The 20,798-nt window shown below is 38.8% G+C and overlaps 1 protein-coding gene across 1 annotated transcript in view; it reads right to left on the bottom strand.

The window, feature by feature from the left end:
* Nucleotides 1-7,775: 7,775 nt before the first annotated feature.
* LOC121401292 (serine-rich adhesin for platelets-like) overlaps nt 7,776-20,798 on the bottom strand; it is a 34,147-nt gene continuing 21,124 nt past the window's right edge. The window contains exons 3-12 of the mRNA XM_041585645.1: nt 20,445-20,552; nt 18,608-18,729; nt 17,463-17,521; nt 16,888-17,030; nt 14,597-14,659; nt 12,793-12,958; nt 9,821-9,982; nt 9,444-9,544; nt 9,259-9,335; nt 7,776-8,508 (exon numbers count right to left, since the gene is read on the bottom strand). Of these exons, the coding sequence (XP_041441579.1) occupies nt 8,473-8,508; nt 9,259-9,335; nt 9,444-9,544; nt 9,821-9,982; nt 12,793-12,958; nt 14,597-14,659; nt 16,888-17,030; nt 17,463-17,521; nt 18,608-18,729; nt 20,445-20,552 (1,037 nt within the window). The 3' untranslated portion in view covers nt 7,776-8,472. The remainder of the gene's footprint in view (nt 8,509-9,258; nt 9,336-9,443; nt 9,545-9,820; nt 9,983-12,792; nt 12,959-14,596; nt 14,660-16,887; nt 17,031-17,462; nt 17,522-18,607; nt 18,730-20,444; nt 20,553-20,798) is intronic.

The following is a 20,798-nucleotide window of genomic DNA, read 5'->3' as shown; positions in this document are numbered from 1 at the left end:
TGGATGAGCTCCATCATTGCCACGCTAAGGTTTGATTGATGACAAGCTGTGATAGAGTTCACTGGCCGCTAGCATGTCTTCTCCCTTTAGACAACTCACAATTAAATTTGTGTGTACTTGATTTCCACTGATTAGTTACCATTGACTGACAAATCAGTGACTTGAGGGGGAGCCACATGGGTCATAACTGTTGCTTCTGAATCCAACCTATACATGGGTTGACTTGAGTGGCTCCACATCTTTGTTGACAACAATCCACTTAGGGCTGGTCTGGTGAGATTTTTTCGCGACATCAACGATTGTATAGGTATTTGGGAGGGGGATGAGGCATCCTTGGAAATGTTTGTTACCTACTGCAATAATAAGATTGATGGTTTGATCTTTACTATGGAAACGAACGCTACCCAGATTGCCTTCCTCGATGTTTTGTTTAAAGTGAATGAAGGGTGCGCCAGCACGGATTTGTACAGGAAACCAATCACCCGAAATACCCAATTACACTCTGAGAGTGCTCACCCAAGGAATTGTCTGAGAGGAATTCCTGTGGAGCAGTTTATGCGCCTTTGGCGAATTTGCTCCACTTGTGATACTTTTCATCAACAGGCTATTGGATCGCGGCTATCTTGTAGAGGTAGTGAGATCAGCTTATGATAAACAGACCAAATTTGTTATTGAGGAAAGTCAAACATCCCAATAAATTCAACATCAGTGAAGGTGTTAGAGATTCCCCAGTACGTTTCTGTACTACATATGGTGAGGGAGTCCATCGGTTCAGGACAGTATTAGGAAATATTGGGGAGTATTGAGACAGGACCCGGTGCTGGCAGCAGTTCTCGATAATAAACCTTTCCTTCATTTTCAGGAAAAATAGGAACATAGCATCATGGATTTCTAGGAGTCTGTATACCTCGAAACTTATGGAAGATCAGAGCTATTGGTTAAGGGTCAAAGGTAATTATAGATGTGGTAGGTTGCGGTGCAAGTCATGCAGCTTTCTTAAGGTTTCCAAAGAGTTCAGGGCTAAGATATGAGATCAAAAAATATTACAATTGTACCTCAAGGGGGGTCGTATCTCTTGTGACCTGTTTTTGTGGTGCACAATATGTGGGAAAAACAGTTAGGAAAGTGGGGACACGTTTTTTGGAGCATGTTTCCACCCTAAGGAGAAAGGACTCTGAATTGGCTGTAGCTTATCATATAATGGAGAAACATGAGGGGGATATGAAGATACAGTTCCAGATTATTGATGAACCAACATTTGATATAAGAAGATCAAGACCGAAAACTTTTGAAGAGAGAGGCTTATTGGATTTACCATCTTAAAACTACTGAAATATATTGAGGTATGAATAAGGGATGGGAAGTCTCATGTTTTTTCTGAAACCTGTCATTGGGAGCTGTTTTTTAGGTCTTGTTTGGACCGTTTAGATTTTTTGATTATAAGGTGTGTGTGACTTTTTCTGAAGTGATGACCATGTAGCACTGGACTTGATAAGTCTGGGGCGAGCCATTTGAGATAGTAATATTCTAATTTTTCTTTTCTAGTTAAACACAATTCAAATTGACCTACGGGCTGTGCCTTTTTAACTGTGTTAACTGCCATTGTTGTAAATATCTTACTGGGTTAATAATGTTTTTAGGGGCAGATAAAGCACTGTGGGGGATTTAAGGATGAAGGGGGATGGTGGTCAGTAGCTCCTGATGATGTGGTGAGAAGCCCCTATCATGTCTGGGCACGATATACTTGGATTTTAAATATGCTTAATAAATTTCTACTTTTTTAACAAACTAAACCTGGTTTCCATTGGTGCTCCGTACTCTACAATTTCTGTATTTACTCTGGCTGTGGGGGATCGCGGCTCACGTGCAGCACACTGGAGCGCAGCTGCGTCGATAAGTGCTCCCACTACCTTTTTATTTTCTGAATCTGACCTGCATGCTAACGATCAATTACAAACCTACTGAACAGTTATGTCCCATGTGGCCCCCCTTATAGTCACTGATTAACTCAGAGTTAGAGAGCTGAAAAGCAGGAAGTAGTGTTCTGGCTATTATGTTACACATCCACTCACTTCAGCCTTTATACATTACATTTTTGGTTAATTAGAAAAATAAATTTCCTTGTAATTTGATATAAACGACTTAAGATTGTGTAGAGGTATAAATACCAAGCAAACTTGTTTATAAAGAGTAGCAGTAGAACCAGACACTGCCTTAAATGATCAAAATTGATTAGAAATAAATATAAAGTACTACCGTGTTCTGTACAGTGCTTAGTGCCAATAATTAATTAATAATGATTCAAAAAATCAAATGTTTACGGGTAGAACTCCACTAGCGATTTTACCTGCGATAGCTTCTGTTCCGATGAGATGAGACTAATCGCAGGCATCACGTTAGATGCATCGAATCTAATGCAAGTAATGCAAATGTCGCACGTAGAAGCTGATTGCATGCGACACGACACAACTGTCAGATGAAGACGCAACATGCAGCGTTCGCATCCGAAAGTCGTGTCGTGACGGATGCAATCAGCTTCTACGTGCGACATTTGCATTACTTGCATTAGATTCGGTGCATCTAACGTGACGCCTGCAATTAGTCTCATTGTGTAGAAACGGAAGGTATCGAAGGTAAATTCGCCCGTGAAGTTCTACTCTAAGGGGCCAATTCACTAACTTTGAGTGAAGGATTCGAAGTTAAAAAACTTTGAATTTCGAAGGTTTTTTTGGGCTACTTCGACCATCGAATGGGCTACTTCGACCTTCGATTACGACTTCGACTTCGAATCGAATGATTCAAACTAAAAATCATTCGACTATTCGACCATTCGATAGTCGAAGTACTGTCTCTTTAAAAAAAACTTCGACCCCCTAGTTCGCCATCTAAAAGCTAGCGAAGTCAATGTTAGCCTATGGGGAAGGTCCCCATAGGCTTGGCTAACTTTTTTTTATCGAAGGATATTCCTTCGATCGTTGGATTTAAATCCTTCGATCGAACTATCTGCGCTAAATCCTTCGACTTCGATATTCGAAGTCGAAGGATTTGAATTCCTAGTCGAATATTGAGGGTTAATTAACCCTCGATATTCGACCCTTAGTGAATCAGCCCCTTAGTGTTTTAGAAATTAATTAAATAAAGTGCTTGAAATTAATTATTTGAAAGTGAATTCAGGAAAAGTGCCAGCAATTCATAAGCAAAAATTCAGAAACAGAAATAGTATAGAGGTGGCGTTGTCCTGAAGATACCATCTATTGATTTTTCTAGGCTCTGGGACACCACTCATGGGAGAAGGCAGGACTGGTATTTACTCTTCTCTATCTATTGGTAGGAGAATTAACTACACTTAAAAAAAAAACACAAATCCCCAGTGCCTTGGAAGCACTTGCAATCACTTTATAGAACACATTAGCACTTTATATTTATTATATATTTCTAATCAATTTTGGTAATTTAAGGAAGTGTGGGGGGTTTTACTGCTACATTACATTTTTGGCCAACTGACTACAGTATATTAGAAATATTATTTATTTTGCACAACCTATTTTATTTGGCACAGTCTATTTACCCAGTTTTTATTTTTACACTGAGCTGTTCCTTTAAAAGAAGTCCTCTATTACAGAGGTCCCCAACCGTTGGGCCAGAACCGGGCCGTAGACATTCTTGCACTGACCCGTCGAGCCTAGTGACGAATTGGAGGCCATCGCGCTAGAATTGGACGCCGACCCTCTACAGACTCCCCCGACCCCCCCACCGGTCCTTGCAAGAAAATTTGGCTCTACACCAAAAAACGTTGAGACCACTGCTCCAATACTATCATTTGCCCAAGCTTCCATCTGTTACCCCCTTATCCTGCCCTGACATGGGCTCCAGTTCTGCCAGCCCTGAATTGTCACCTGGATCCTTCACTTCCATGATTTTGCTAAGCATTTGCTTCCTTTCCTCTGAGCCCTCAGCTTATTGAAATGACTCTTCTCTGGAGTCCTCACATAGTAAGACCCTGTAGGTATCTGACTTGATGGGACAGGATTGGCAGCAGATGTTCCTAGTTCCCCTTTAAATGATGCCCTTGCCCCTTTTCCAACCCCTAGCCCTTGCATACCATCTTTCCTTCCATGACAGCAATAAAGTTATCCCGAGGGATGTAACTAGCACTGACGTACAAGGGCAAGTTATAGTTCTACAGACATGTTAACATTTACATACCTTTATTGCAAGTGATGCCAGTAATGATGCTTATATGACACGGCACATAGATAACATGGGTTGATTCATGAGAGAAACATCACTGTTTTTATAATTCATATAAAGGGCAAGTTACATTTTAATAACTGCAGTGAGTATTGTTATAGCGGGTGCCCAGTCTTCATAGAAATGTTAGAATATGTCACTGCAAAATAAAGTGTTGGGTAAATCATAAGCTCATTAAGAACATATTAACATTTTATATGACAATATTTACGTTTCATCTTGGCCAGTGCATGTAAGTAACTTGTAAATGGGATGTTTTCCGTCAAAACGTTGACCTGCAGTTTCTGAGTTACCAAACCTTTCAAAGTTTTACTATTCTTATCTCCTTTTTCATTGGTGGATTAAATTATTTTGTATTCACCCAATGAAATAGGAATACCATATGGCACAATGTTTGTTGCAACTGATTTATACAGGGAACTCTGAGTATCACTCATGTATTATAAGGGATAATGTACCCCCTACTGTAAATGATAAGGATATTAGAAGTCACTGAGGGGTTGTTCTGTGACCATATAAAGGCACAAGGCTACAGGCTGAGTTATACAGGGAACTCTGAGTATCACTCATGTATTATAAGGGATAATGTACCCCCTACTGTAAATGATAAGGATATTAGAAGTCACTGAGGGGTTGTTCTGTGACCATATAAAGACACAAGGCTACAGGCTGAGTTATACAGGGAACTCTGAGTATCACTCATGTATTATAAGAGATAATGTACCCCCTACTGTAAATGATAAGGATATTAGAAGTCACTGAGGGGTTGTTCTGTGACCATATAAAGACACAAGGCTGCAGGCTGAGTTATACAGGGAACTCTGAGTATCACTCATGTATTATAAGGGATAATGTACCCCCTACTGTAAATGATAAGGATATTAGAAGTCACTGAGGGGTTCTGTGACCATATAAAGGCACAAGGCTGCAGGCTGAGTTATACAGGGAACTCTGAGTATCACTCATGTATTATAAGGGATAATGTACCCCCTACTGTAAATGATAAGGATATTAGAAGTCACTGAGGGGTTGTTCTGTGACCATATAAAGGCACAAGGCTGCAGGCTGAGTTATAACATTTATTCTTCCAAATTAAAACATCAGAAATCAGTACAGTATACAAGGTGAATAAAGTGCATACCCTTAAAGGAACAGTAACGCCAAAAATGAAAGTGCATTAAAGTAATGAAAATGTAATGTACTGATTGTACTGCGCTTGTACAACTGGTGTGTTTGATTTAGAAACTCTACAATAGTTTATTTAAACATGCTGCTGTGTAGCCATGGAGGCAGCCATTCAAGTACAGGATACACAGTAGATAACAGATAAGTACTACTATAGTTTATATAAACAAGCTGCTGTGTAGCCATGGGGGCAGCCATTCAAGCACAGGATACAACAGTAGATAACGGATAAGTACTACTATAGTTTATATAAACAAGCTGCTGTGTAGCCATGGGGGCAGCCATTCAAGCACAGGATACACAGTAGATAACAGATAAGTACTACTATAGTTTATATAAACAAGCTGCTGTGTAGCCATGGGGGCAGCCATTCAAGCACAGGATACAACAGTAGTTAACAGATAAGTACTACTATAGTTTATAAAAATAAGCTGCTGTGTAGCAATGGGGGCAGCCATTCAAGCACAGGATACACAGCAGATAACAGATAAGCTCTGTAGTATACAATGGGATTCTTCGTCACTTATCTGTTATCCATTGTGTATCCTGTGTTTGAATGGCTGCCCCCTAGATACACAGCAGCTTGTTTATATAAAGCATTTTTCTCATTTTGTAACTAAAAACATTATGTATACTCTACAACAAAATGGTAGCAAGTATCAGCATCTGCAAAAATATGAAAATATCTGTTTTTCTTCTACTGTTCAAAAGTATAGCTCTGAAAAGAACATCATTTTTCTAATTTCTGAAAGGGAAACGTTTTGTGTTAAATAGTCAATGGAAATAAAATTCTATATTTGAATGTAATTGTCATGCCACAGAGACAACACAGGCAAAAATGTTACAATTAAGAAATCATTTTTATTGAATATAATAATAAATAACATAGGATTCTGTTACAAAGGAGGCACAATGCTAGTATATGGTGTGGGGAATGGGGAGTGGGACTGGCGGATCTTAAGGGTTGATGTTCCCCCAAACACCTATACAGAGAGTGAGGGGAGATGCTCCAACCAAACCCATAAACAATATTTTCATATTTCCTATACAAGTCGTAGGGGTGGTGCAATGGATCCGATTAATTACTGATTAACTTTATTAACTAATTCCAATGCCCTTATGGCAGTGCTCCTTGAATGCAAGTATATGCTCCTTTGTGCTTAGCCCTTATTGCAATATTGATGACTTTCTTGAATGCTTGGGGACAGTCCTCAAAAAGTTTGCAGGTACATTCAATGAGTTGATGCCAAGTCCCTTGCTTGTTACATGGAATGAATAATTCAATGGGGCTCAATCTGGGGCTCAATCTGGGCTCAGTCTATCACTGTACATGTATGGGACCTGTTATCCAGAATGCTTGGAACCTGGGGTTTTCTGGTTAATGGATTTGCATCTTCATACCTTAAGTCTACTAGAAAATCATATAAACATTAAATAAACCCAATAGGCTGGTTTTGCTTCCAATAAGGATTAATTATATCTTAGTTGAGATCAAGTACAAGCGACTGTTTTATTATTACACAGAAAAAGGAAATCATTTTTAAAAATTTTAATTATTTGGATAAAATTGAGTCTATGGGAGATAAACATTCTGTAATTTGGAGCTTTCCAGATAATGGATCCCATACCTGTACTTACACATAATAAAAGGTGGAACATCATCTTCTAAAACACCCTCCAGTCATCCCAGAAAATCACATGGTCTGTAAATAGAGCGTGTTCTTTAGTGGAGCATAGGGCATGTCAGACATGTAAAGATGGCACCATACAGCCACTATTTTTTTCATAATCTGTCCATGTCCAACCAAACTAAATGATCATTGGTCTGCAAGTATAACCCAATAATGAGCCATTTGGATGACCAAAATCTAGTGCAGTGGGAATGGTTGGCCAAAAACCTCCAGGAAATCATCTTCAGAAGGCTGATACCGTTGTTAAAACTAAATGATACATTGCTTGGGATAAACCACAGGAGGAGCAATTATTGGATGAACACAAAAGGAGAAAAGGAGAAAAGGAGAAAACGTTTTTTTAAGGAACCTAATGGAATGAAGAAACCTCTGCACTGAACTTCACTCTACAATGAGATTTAATATAAAATACACATGAATTTAAACACAGTAAATTCACAAGTCGTAATAATGATATGATTATAATGCACCCCCTATTGGAATATATACAAACACGCCGTCAATTATAACTGCTCTTTTTTAGACGATGAATTACAGTAATAAAGATTTTTCCTTTATATTGAATCTCGGTGCTATCAAGGTATTAAAGGGGTTGTTCTCCTTCCAAACACTTTTTTTCAGTTCAGTTGTTTTTAGGTTGTTCCCCAGAAATAAAGACTTTTTCCAATTACTTTCCATTATTTATTTTTTTACTGTTTTTCCAAAATCTAAGTTTAAAGTTGAAGAGGGTCCCTTCATCCATTCTGTATAACTGATCTATTTATTGCCTTGACTTAAATAGCCTTAAATGGATGCTTTAAAGATGATATAGCTGGTATTAAATTAATAAATAAAAGCACTTAATTTGTCAATGTAAACAATTTTGAATACAGAAAATCTACAGCAAAGAACCGAACACATGATTTAGTAAACAGAAGTCTAGGAGAGAGGCCAGGCTAAATAAAATAGTTGCAGGGACTGGATATTCTATTGGGATCAGGCATCACCAACCAACTGGAAAACTTAGTGGCAGGGCCAAGAACCACTAATGTGTGAAGGGAGAAGGAAAGCTATTTTGGAGAGCAGGTTAATATTTTAAGGCCCATTATTGTCTTGACTATGAGTCCAGCATAGAATTAAGCAATGGATCAAAAACAGGTATTCATTGTGTATATGATCCCCCGATCACCCTCCTCCACCCTGGTGAAACTGATAGTCTTGAAACGTTGGTCTGGAACAGTATCCAACAGTACAGTATGTGGCAGATCTTGAGGGCTCTCCTCCAAGTCTCAGTATAATGACATTGCTCTCAATTAATTGGTGCCAGTGCAATAATTTCCTGTAATTGGCGAGGGCTGGCTGTCGTTCAAACATGCGAAATAACTGGCCTTTGTATCGTCACCTGGCCGAGAAACAGAAAATCATTAGTCCGAAAGCTGTGGAAGAAAAGTGGACAACGAAAGAACCAAGAAACACTAGAAAGAGTCTGAAACACATCATTCTTTTAAAGATCATAGATGCATTTCTTCAGGTTCTCCTTGGACCAGAACTGACTGAGGATGATGGAAAATTAAGTTGGGCAAAACCTCCAATGTTGAAGGTCTTAGACACAAGATGATACTACAGGATGATAATAGACACAAGATGACCAGTTTCCAAAGAGAAGGGGAATGTACAAGAGGTAAAGGAATGAAAATGGATCAGACTGAAACATGAAGAGAATAAGAAACACTGACTAGAGGTCTGAGACACTAAGGGGGTTATTTATTAAAACTCTAATTTATCACATATTTTTATTAAACCCAGTGACCTAACTCCCATCCAAGATTTAATCTTATTTATCAATAAAATAACTCAAAAAATGCGGGTCGGAAAAAACTCGATAAAATTGAGCGAAAACTCAATTGTATGAATTTTTCAGACATTACTCCGGAATCACTAGATTTTTTCAGGTTATTGCCTGAAAACCCCAAATTTTTCAGATTATCGGGCTAAACCCAGCGCAGACCACAATATCTTTAATTTGGGATAGGGATATCTGCCATTGACTTATAGATGACTTTGACAGGTTTCAGATTCAGGCTTTTTGCAGTATCGAGTTTTGTCCCCAAAAAGCCCAACCAGGAAAAGGTGCAGGGTTGAACATACATACCTGCACTGATGTGTCTACATTTTCCAATGAAGGCCTGAAGGTACTTTGGGAATGACTTCTGTTTGAATTTGAATATTCTGTACACAGATAAAAAAAAAATCTGTCAGTCTGTCCCTCCCTCTATGCAAAGTGACACAGGGTCTATGAGTCTGTCCCTCTGTTACACATTTCCATTCTACACTTACCATACTCTTCTTGATTTGTATTGAAACCGCTCTGAATGTTCCACTGATCCTGACTGTCCACACTCCACACATCATCGGCATCATCCTTGGAAAATGCCTCCCTGTTGGAACAGAATGTAGTAAAGTTGATCACACTGACAAAGACAGGTCAATCAGCTATTCCAACAAAGCATGTCAGTTCAAAAACGGACTTAATTTTAGGCAGGACTGACTCCATCTGGATCTGAAACCACTTTGAATGTGGGCAAGGGATTTGGCAGAGATGTAGCTTGGGATAGGTATTTCAGGGCCCAAAATGTTTTCACTGAGCAAATGTGTTGACTATACAATAGCAAATAATACTGATGACTTTAGTGGGCAAGAGATGGAATACATACTGTTTCTTAGACCTTCTGGCTCTATAGAACAACAGCCCAATGACGGCAATAATAATGAATAGGACAGCGATGGCGGCTCCTACACCCCCATACACAACGGATTTTAGCATCTTCCCTTGGCAGTTTCCTGTTGCATATATGTAGACTTCTGTTTCAGGGCAGCTGTTTGGCAGAAAAACAATAATATGATGGTTATGTACAGTTACGTGGTTCTCTAATGGGGATCGTGTAATAAATGGTGCACTAGTAACCCATAGCAACCAATTAGCAGGTATCATTAAAGGTGGTCATAGATGCACTGACTTTTGTACGATATTCAGTGCGTGTATGGTGGGAGACGAGCCGACCGATATCTGCAAAAGACTTGGATATCAGATGGCTTGTCAATCAATTTTGATTGGGCGCCTTTGAAGTTGACACAAATTTTTTGTACGATATTCGGTGCGTATATGGTGGGAGATGAGCCGACCAATATCGGCAAGGCTGGCCTGAAAATTTTGAACAGGCGCCCTTAAAGGCACTAGAACATTGGCTATTGTTAGTGCTGAATCATCAGATACAGGTAGAATTCTATTGTTTCTACCTATATACCTGACAATTCTTTCCTGGAAAGATCTTTTCCAAGAAAGATCAAAATTGTAACATCTATGGCTACCTTAAAAGTCAGCTGTTACCTTGTGGTGATAAACATTAAGCCTTTCCCAAGTCTCTTCTGGTTACAGGGAGAAGTCACCAAGGCTGGAGATACATGAGTATGGCAGCCTGCCAGAGCCGTGCATAACACCCAAGTACAGCATAAAGGCTGAACTCACGGAAACTGGCATTTCCATCATTCTATGGTGAAGAAACCACAAACCAGGAAAACTAAAATTGTGGTTCCATTCATGAAGCGGTTGTGAAGGTTCTCATTCATCCAGGTCATGGTATATCTATAGCAAGCTGATTTGACCTATTACTATAGATATGATTGGTGGTAACTTTCTTTTCTAGTTGGCCTAAATCAAAACACGTGGAGCAAACTTTGTATTAATGGCAGAATAGGACACAGCATTGATTTCCATGACATAAGAACTGATAGTGATCTATTTAAATGAAGTGGCATGGGGGGGGCATGATGACCCATCTGTTCCTAGATGTCGAGATTGCTCCATATGTAAAGGCAAGCATGCACAGTCTATATATATATATATATATATATATGTGTACAGATAGGAGCACTCACGGGTATGGTGATAAAAAAAGTCTTTTATTGGAGTGTTACAAACTACCCCACATCAACGCGTTTCGGTTCCCTCAGAACCGTCGTCAGGATGCACCCAGTGGTCATCACATGATGCATAAATACAGGAATCCACCAATCAGTGTAGATCATCAATTAAATATTCATGACATTAAACCTGTTCAACATTTAAGTGTTAATAACAACTGCAATACTGATTAAAACAGTATAAATGTGAATTAAAATTGTGTAAAAAGTGTATAAAAATATTAACCACCTTGTTGAAAACTGCAATTGTGAAGTGCAAACTTATAAAACTATAGAACATTGTCTACATGCAAACCGTTTGTGCAAGGAATAAATAAGCTAAGCAAGGTTATCATGGGTGCCATTCAAATATAGCGCTGTACGGGAATTAAAGCAATTTCGAAAAAACATTAAGAAATTAGAAGGACTGCAATATCAGAATTTAAAATTTAGTGGCACAAATAGATGCTGTGTATAAAGCACGGCCTTCCCGTTAGAGTCAGATTATATTAGGATATGGGTCAATCCAAAATTCTGGGACACTCACATCCCATGGTTGCATCTACCTGCCACAGGTAGTTTGTGGCAGGTAGATGCAACCATGGGATGTGAGTGTCCCAGAATTTTTACACACGATATAGTGGGTACTGAGGTTGATATATATTGGGACGTGGATTGACCCATATCCTAATATAATCTGACTCTAACGGGAAGGCCGTGCTTTATACACAGCATCTATTTGTGCCACTAAATTTTAAATTCTGATATTGCAGTCCTTCTAATTTCTTAATGTTTTTTCGAAATTGCTTTAATTCCCGTACAGCGCTATATTTGAATGGCACCCATGATAACCTTGCTTAGCTTATTTATTCCTTGCACAAACGGTTTGCATGTAGACAATGTTCTGTAGTTTTATAAGTTTGCACTTCACAATTGCAGTTTTCAACAAGGTGGTTAATATTTTTATACACTTTTTACACAATTTTAATTCACATTTATACTGTTTTAATCAGTATTGCAGTTGTTATTAACACTTAAATGTTGAACAGGTTTAATGTCATGAATATTTAATTGATGATCTACACTGATTGGTGGATTCCTGTATTTATGCATCATGTGATGACCACTGGGTGCATCCTGACGACGGTTCTGAGGGAACCGAAACGCGTTGATGTGGGGTAGTTTGTAACACTCCAATAAAAGACTTTTTTTATCACCATACCCGTGAGTGCTCCTATCTGTACACATGTGTTTCCCCTTGAGAAGCACCCGGGATGTGATCAACTGAGGGTGAGTGCCGGAGAATCGTTTGACTATATATATATATATATATATATATATATATATATATATATATATATATATATATATATATATATATATATATATATATATATATATATATTAATTTTCTAGTATTATTACCAATTACTAGATATCTTCAATATGGATGGAAGCTGAATTAGTAATTTCTTTGCCATGCTCCTCCCCCCTTTTTGATTGCACACGGACATCTCAATTTGTTTAAGGTTGGGCACAAATGGCATTTTCTCTGGGGCAGGAAGTAAAATAAATATGTGTAGTCAAACTACAATTGCCAGTTTCCACCACCAGCTGAAAATGGTACAGAATTGCCCCCAGTGGACATTGGTGGAGTTGACCATGGGACATATCTTATCTAGAAACCATTTTATTGGCTGCTCCTTAGGTTATTGCAAATACTCACAAGCACTGAGGCCCAACAGATTGCTTTATCTGACAGTTGCCACCATAACAATTGAAATATTTAGCTGATTGTTGATCGCACTGTGATATGCAGACCATTCCATCATTAATGAAAGTGGCAGAATAATATTCCCGAAATCCAGGGTCAAGTTTGTTGCTGCACAGTTCTAAGGAAGGAAATAGATACAGTCATATTAGTGTATTCAAGTTGGTACTGTCTATAAAACTACAACTTGTAACAGAAACCTAACTGGTGGTCCCACTGGTGGACCCATAGGGCAAATAGGACCGGGCAAGACTTATTAATATATACTGTAATAGGCAGATAAATGAGGACAATGTAACGGTCACCTCCAGCCTGCAGATGGCAGTGTTAGGTAATGAGGACACTTAAAGACTGATGCCATGTGACTGTGTAAGGAGTAATGGGAAAGAGCAGTAAGGAGACAAAGATCCCCTGGCATGTCAATCCGGTAAAGTTTGATGATGATGTATAAGAAAATATGATATAATATGTAGAAAATCTGAATTAAGTATAAACAAGATTGATTGGCAATAAATACAACTCTATTTGATTTTGTAGGAAATCAGGACAAACAGCTGTCTGAACAAGGGAAAGGTATATTATTGTTTCTTCTTTAAAGTATTTCTTTGTACATGTGCTGAAACCAAGTGGCAAAAGATGGACACACTTCTATACACACAGATAGGAATAAGGAATTAAATTGATTTATAATCTGGGATGGAATTAGGGGTAGGCAGAAAAGATACGTGCCCAGGACAAAATGGGGGGGGGGGTAGGGGATGCCTCCATCTTCCTACACCTTCTCTGGTCCCTTGCCTCCCACCACCTGCACATCACTGGTGCTTGTCCCCTTCCCCATCTTATGCCAATTTCTTCATCAGAATTGTCAGTCGAAAAGTGTCTCTCTGGATCCTCGTAATGTTGAGATCATTGTCCTCCACTAAAATACTTTGTTCATCTTCACTAGAACTATAATCATCTGAATACACAGATTCTACTTCAGATTCAACCCTAAACCTATCAGAATCAGATTCTTTATCAGAATTGTTACTTTGAAAGTGTCTCTCTGGATCCTCATCATTTTGATATTATCCTCCTAATATGAAATACTTTGTTCATCTTCACTAGGACTATCATCATCTGAATACACAGACTTTACTTCATCAGAATTGTCACTTGAAGAGTGTCTCTCTGGATCTTAGTTAGGGGAAGTGCCAGTCCAGTCGCTACTATTTCTATCACACTCTAAGCCACTTGTCATCCACCATGTATGGCCTTCATCAGAAGTTAAAGAAATATTGTCTGACTTATATTGCTTTCTTTCTTGCTGTGCAGGATGATTGACTGCCATTGCCTGGCTTCTCTTTGGTTATTCCCTGCATGACTTTACAAAAGCAGTGCAGTCATTCTATTTGATATAAACTATATTGGCTTGCAAAAAGGTTGCTCTGTTACAGGCTTGTCCTACCTCATTGGGCCCTCATGGTGTCTTTGAGGACAGTTCTCGTAACATAGCCTGCCAATAGCTGTTCCAAATCCCCCAGCTTCAAAAGGGGCTTAAAGGGTTTCATCTCTTCCATTTATCAGTTTTGGACCATCCCTTTCCCTCTTGGTTGTGTCCCTCATAGACACTTCCCTTTCCAGTATTGACACTCTCTTTTATTGTCATTTCATGGTTGGCCCTCCTTACTTCTGGGGATAACTTTGATCACACTGTCCTGCCAGAATTATCATGGGTGACCTTCATTCTCTGAACAAAACATTTAAACATTTCACTTGCCTTGCTCATTTGGTGGAGGTATTTTCTCGACCTGGGTGGAATCAGGATCAAAACGCAGACTGCCTGAAGTGAAAAGAAAACATTATGTTCAGAACAACTGTGGGGGCATAAATGAATGGTCTACAGAACATCCTTACACTGAGAAAATCTTTTCTTGGCTGCTTGTTAGCTTTTCACGAAAAAATTACATGAGGTATTGGCATAAAGGAAGAAGGAGCTTGGGTGTCAGAGCCTAGCAGCTCTTGTAGGTTGAAGATGGGATCAAAGAGGAAGCTGGTGTACAGACTGACAGGAAATAGTCCAGTTCACAGAACATCAAGGTTAATATCGATAAATGAACAAATTGAACATAATTAGACGAGCACTCCGTATCCATCCGTGAAGGTTTAAAAAAAAGTAAACTTTTATTTTGAACTTGTTAAAACCATCAATTCCCTGACGCGTTTCATATCAGGCAATACTAGTCATAAGTACCTATGATTATGTATCGGCTGATACGAAACGCATCAGGAATTTATGGTTTTAACAAGTTTAAAATAAAAGTTTACTTTTTTTTAAACCTTCACTGATGGATACGGAGTGCTCGTCTAATTCTGTTCATTTATGGTGACTCCCCTATAGCTACGGGCTTGGGGCGATGCACCCGGGCCACCTAATGGATCTGGTGAGTTTCTTCTGACGTTTTACCCTTGATACAGTTTAAGGCATTTGTGGACTTAAGAGTGGGATCCGTGATTTTTTTCGGGTGAGCTGTTCAAATGCAATATGTGTTATTGGCTGCTAGTCCACAAAGGACACTTAAAAGCAAAGCTTTTCTGTATATGGACTGTTAGTGTCGAAATTAGTGGAGTTCACTTTCTTAAATATATAGTGAACAGAACCAAATTTAGCATATTCTCCATTTATCATTTGCGTAAGGTTAGTATCCAGGCAAGAAATCAGGGGCAGGTAGTGATCAATGAAGTCAGGAGTCGAAGAGGAAGGGTCAGGAACCAGAAATCAATCAAAGAGCAATTAAAACGCACCCAGGAACTCTCAGAAACAGAACCTATATTCTACCATTGAACCCAGGTCTTTGTCACCCTTTGAATTTGGTGCCAATCCACAGCACAATGACATCACACAACGATCCAATGATGCCACTATGCTGTGATGTGTGGAAACCATGGACGCCAACATCTTGGACAGCTAAAGGCATTGTCAGGTTCTCCTGGTATAAATTAATGATCTGATTCAATATTCTTCTTTGTAGTCAAAATGCATGCTGTGATAAACATTTTCCCAGGTTTTACAGACCTAGCCTAGATGGGTAGTCCTGTACCCAACCCACTATACTGTACCTGACCCTGACTTTTACCTTTAATGGCAGGGCTAACTGACTTTATTTTCTGCAATAATATGATTCATTATAATTCCTGAATTAGTGCTTTGGCCTTATTGGGAATCCACTAGAAGTTTCTAGCAGAGAAATAGTCCTGGAGCTTTTAAAGGGAGACTTAAAGGGAGAGGATGTACATTAATATAAAATATGTATTAGTTAGTTATTTGTAAATATAATCACTATTGAAAGTAACATATGTTTATCCCTTTATGTTCTCTAAACCAAACACTACCAGCAGTCAACTTGCAAGGAGGTAAATATACTTTATTACTGTAAATTGTTGGGCAATGTGGCAGTCAGCAGGTGTTGCCAAACCCTAAGATTGGCCTACATGGGAATTCCTCAGTAGCAGCCTAGGAACATCAAGAAGTGGCATGCAGACCTAAGTGGCCAGACCAATGAGGAGGTTAGTAGTTAGAGTATAGTAGTCGCAAGTAATTCTACTCCAGGAGTGAAAGTTAGAAAGTATAAGGATAGGCAGTTGTCCCAATGAGGAGTGACTAGGTTGGGGATTGAGCCCTCCGGCTATTGTGAAAAAGTGTTAGGGATATAAGCGTGTAGGTTTAGTTAGAGGAAAACTACAGTGGAAGATTGGGCACTGTATGTGCGGTCCCAGTTGTATGTATGTGTGTGTGAGAGAGAAAGAGGGAAAGTATTTGCAAAAATAATAATGATTGCATCAGTATCATCCTTTGTTGACAACCAGAGCCTTGGTCATAAAGTTGCCTCCCTGCATGAGGTTGTTCATCAATAAAGTGTGTTAAATGTCATCAACCTACCTTGGTTCATCGCTCTACTTCTGTCAGCAAAGGCCCTGCATATGTATTTTACAGTAATGGGTGCCCACTAGCACTGGGGGCGCCCGGTTACAAACTACAAGTAACTTAAGTGATGCAGGACTGACACTTACAGTTTGTGCAGTTGGACTCAGTGAGATCTTTCAATTGAACCTTCATTTCTTCGTAGATCTTATCATACTGTTGTTTGATAGGGGCGCTTTCATTGATGTTAATCTCTACAATCACATCATGATCCACAATGATACTGCCATTCCTGCCATAAAGAGATATTAATAGCAAAGAGGTCTTCCTGGGAACAGTTGGGAATCTACAACTCCCTAATATAATATGAACTGTAGCTGATCAAGATACTGACACTAATAAACAAAGGTTTTATATGTGGTTATGTTATATAAAGTATTAGAGATCTGGGAAGGTGCAAGGGAAAATTACACTAGGTAAATGCAATGCCTGGTCAAGTGAGATGGACAGAACCACAGTATATTGTTCACCCTATCAGAGCAATGAGGTACCTACCACCACATCATAAAATACAGAGTTTAGACGGAAAAGAAAGCCCTATTTTAAGGACATGGGTCACGTGATTGAATTCAGTATGGAACCAGTGACAGATGAAGAACACCTTGAAGGCCACCAGTTGAGTATTCATAAAATTCACAGTAAATGTCAATCCAGAGGTACCTACTTGATTGAAAGGATGATCACCTCTTTGAATCCTTGGATGCTGCTATAAACAGACTTCATCTGAGGAGACATCAAACGAGACAAGTGTGGTGTCTGTTAGTTGTAGTGTAAACCCTTAGGGTTGTACTAACCAAATACTAATATTAAATAATCTTCTGACTGAATTCAATTTGTCGGCTCTTTGACACCTTTCCAGAAGGTCTCACTGAAAATGTCGACCTGCACCAACCCTAACCCACCCATTCCCAGCCTGAACCAGTGAGCCATCTCTATTTATGTTCTGCACCCAACCTGCCTTTCTGCAGAGACGCAGGCAGGTGTATATAAATAGAGACGGAAGTGTGCATAACAACGTTGTGAATGGGTGGCCACGGTAATCATTCAGCCCACAATAAACAATTGTGATTTAGAAAAACAAAAGTATGTTACCCCAGTAAGTTGGCACTTTAGACTACAGGGCCATAACAGTAATCAATAAAGGTGGTTGGTTCTACAGGTGGTGAACATACCCCCTCGTTTGGAGTAATAAGCACTTCACGTCACTATACAGGTATTATAATAGTATATTTATACACAATGTATCACGGTCTTTTATTGTTTGTATATTAACATTGTGATGGCACGTAATTGGAGGGGAGGAGTATTCCTCCTCTGCACCCTTATAGACCTAAGTTACACTAATGAGAGCACTTGAGAAAGGAGGTTGTACCTCTGAAACGTTGTGTGGAGATCTCAATAAATTGCAAATATTTAGCACCATTGCCAGAGTGTGTGCCATCTGATTGTCTTCATTAGAAGAATTAACTGGACTGCTGTCTAAACACAGACAGTTGTGAATTACTTGTCCTTAAGTTTTGACCCAAGGAAGAGCATAGCGCTATTGTACAGATGGGGATCAGACAAGTACCATGTTGTTTCCAAGTATTTTTGAGATTGTACAGTGGAGGGCACAGATACATTACTGGGCATGTAAGCTCTTTTGGCAGGGCCCTCTTTTTATGATTATTGGTTGTTTTTGTGTGGGTTATTTTATGTTTAATGTCCCACCCATTAATAGTGGAATAAATTGGTGCTTTATAAATACTAATAATAATAATCATCATCTTTAGAACCCTGTCAAACAAAGGACGCACAGCACCCACTCACCTCCTCTTTGAATTTTTTCTCAAAATCTTTATATTCTTTTGTGGAGTTATTCTTTAGTTCTTCTTTAAAATTTTCATTGGTGATTCTCAGTGTTACATTTACGGCAGTTTTAATGGTTGTATCTGTTGGGGGTGGGGGAACATTGACTTAGTTACATAGTTAAATTGGGTTGAAAAAAGACAAAGTCCAACAAGTTCAACCCCTCCAAATGAAAACCCAGCCCCATACACATACCCCTCCCTACTTTTAATTAAATTCTATATACCCATACATATACTAACTATAGAGCTTAGTATCACAATAGCCTTTGATATTATGTCTGTCCAAAAAATCATCCAAGTCCCTCTTATAGTCATTAACTGAATCAGCATCACAACATCACCCGGCAGTGCATTCCCCAACCTCACTGTCCTGACTGTGAAGAACCCCCTACGTTGCTTCTAATATAGCTGCATACTTGGGCTTAGATGTACATAATAAATGAAGTATCAATATAAGTTTATAAGTTTTGATTATATCACTGCTTGGTATAATATAACAGTCCCAGCAAATGAATCAGGAGGAGTTCATAAAGGGTTTAAACCATTGGAGCAACCACCAGCAGACCTGTGAGCCTGCCTGGAGTTTTTCAAAAACCACCCATCTGTATATTCCTTATCTGGATGGAGCAGATTTATGGCTCAATGGGGGATCATCTGAGTGGAACTGGGAAATGGCTCAGGTTGAAATCTAGGGTGGTTGACATTTCTACGTTTGCCAAGATCATTTCATAAAATTAATTCCACTTCAATTAGATAAATGGATCACAAGCTACAGGCAATCCTCTAATGAGAAATTCTGCCACATGTACTGTAGATATTAGATCATAGTGGTCATTTATGGTCACAATTTGAGCCATAGTGTGTAAAGTAAATGACCCCTTGTGCTTTCAAACACCAATCAATCCCCTTCCAAGAATTCTGCTACACAGAAGTATTGATGAAAGTGTTCAAAGTAAATTGATGATTATCTATATGTAGTGAATTTTATGCATGATAAATCTAGAAACTGTTTTACATGCATGCTTCACAGTCACTGTATCAACAAACAATGTTGAGTTATTCAAGGATGTGCACTAGGGTTTGCAGTTATAAAGTATCTTTCTATTGAACTCTCCTAATATGATGTATTATTAGTTATGGGCACAGAGAATTTATATCATTCATGATCTTAAATACATGTGGTGACAATTGAGTATTTATTAAACATATATAAGTATATTTTTCCATGAGACACTTTCTGTACAATGACAGAATTCTGCAATTTGATTAACAATGGATTGTGCTCAATACAGATATTGGATCATGGGTTGGACTTGCCCATCAGGAACCTGGTGGGTCCTCTTGGAATTCACACACTCCCTACAGGCCCTACCTCGCCTGCATAGTCACATTGCCCATCCACCCACCACCAGCCCCGCAACACAACTGGAGGAGGGTCTTAACAATTGTGCGGTGCAACTGCAGTGGGGGTTTGTGATTGCAGAGGTTGGTGGCATAAAGAGGATCTGCATAAGGCAGAGGGACCTAGAGGTTCAGATTCCTGTGGACCAAAAGTACATTAGTGCAATGCTGTGCATCAAACAACAATACCATTCCAAATATTTACAACATGTATGGACTTTGTGTCATGTGTTCAAACATATAATAATCCCACAACTCTATACCACCAAGCTATACCACCACAAGATTCCCCACATGTTCTCATATAGCATACTGGATAATCAATGTTGGTTTTCCCTATGAAACTGTGAGAGAATATAGGGGAAAATATGAAAATATCCTTAGAAAATACTTACCAATAGGAACTCTATCCATTATAAACTCGCATAGCGTACCATAGAAATCAGACGGACAAATGCATTTAATACCGAATTTATCGTAGATTCCTCCATTTATACATTCCACTGAAAAGGAAAGAACACACAAGAAATAAAAATTAATAAGGTCATTTGTGTGTGAAATTCTTTATAATAATGAATATGTGATAGTTTTGCCTTAGATGCTTTAAACTTGGGGAGCATACACTCCAATCCTTTCATAAAAATATATTGTAGCATTTATGTTCAAGGCAAATGTAAAATGACTGTAGCTCATGTAGGAATGTTTTTAATTAAATGCCAGTTTTGATTCTAAGCTGCATTCCAGTTTGG

The sequence above is a fragment of the Xenopus laevis genome, chromosome 3L (assembly GCF_017654675.1).
Source record: "Xenopus laevis strain J_2021 chromosome 3L, Xenopus_laevis_v10.1, whole genome shotgun sequence".
NCBI lineage: Eukaryota > Metazoa > Chordata > Amphibia > Anura > Pipidae > Xenopus > Xenopus laevis.
This window is presented reverse-complemented; position numbering and strand designations above follow the sequence as displayed.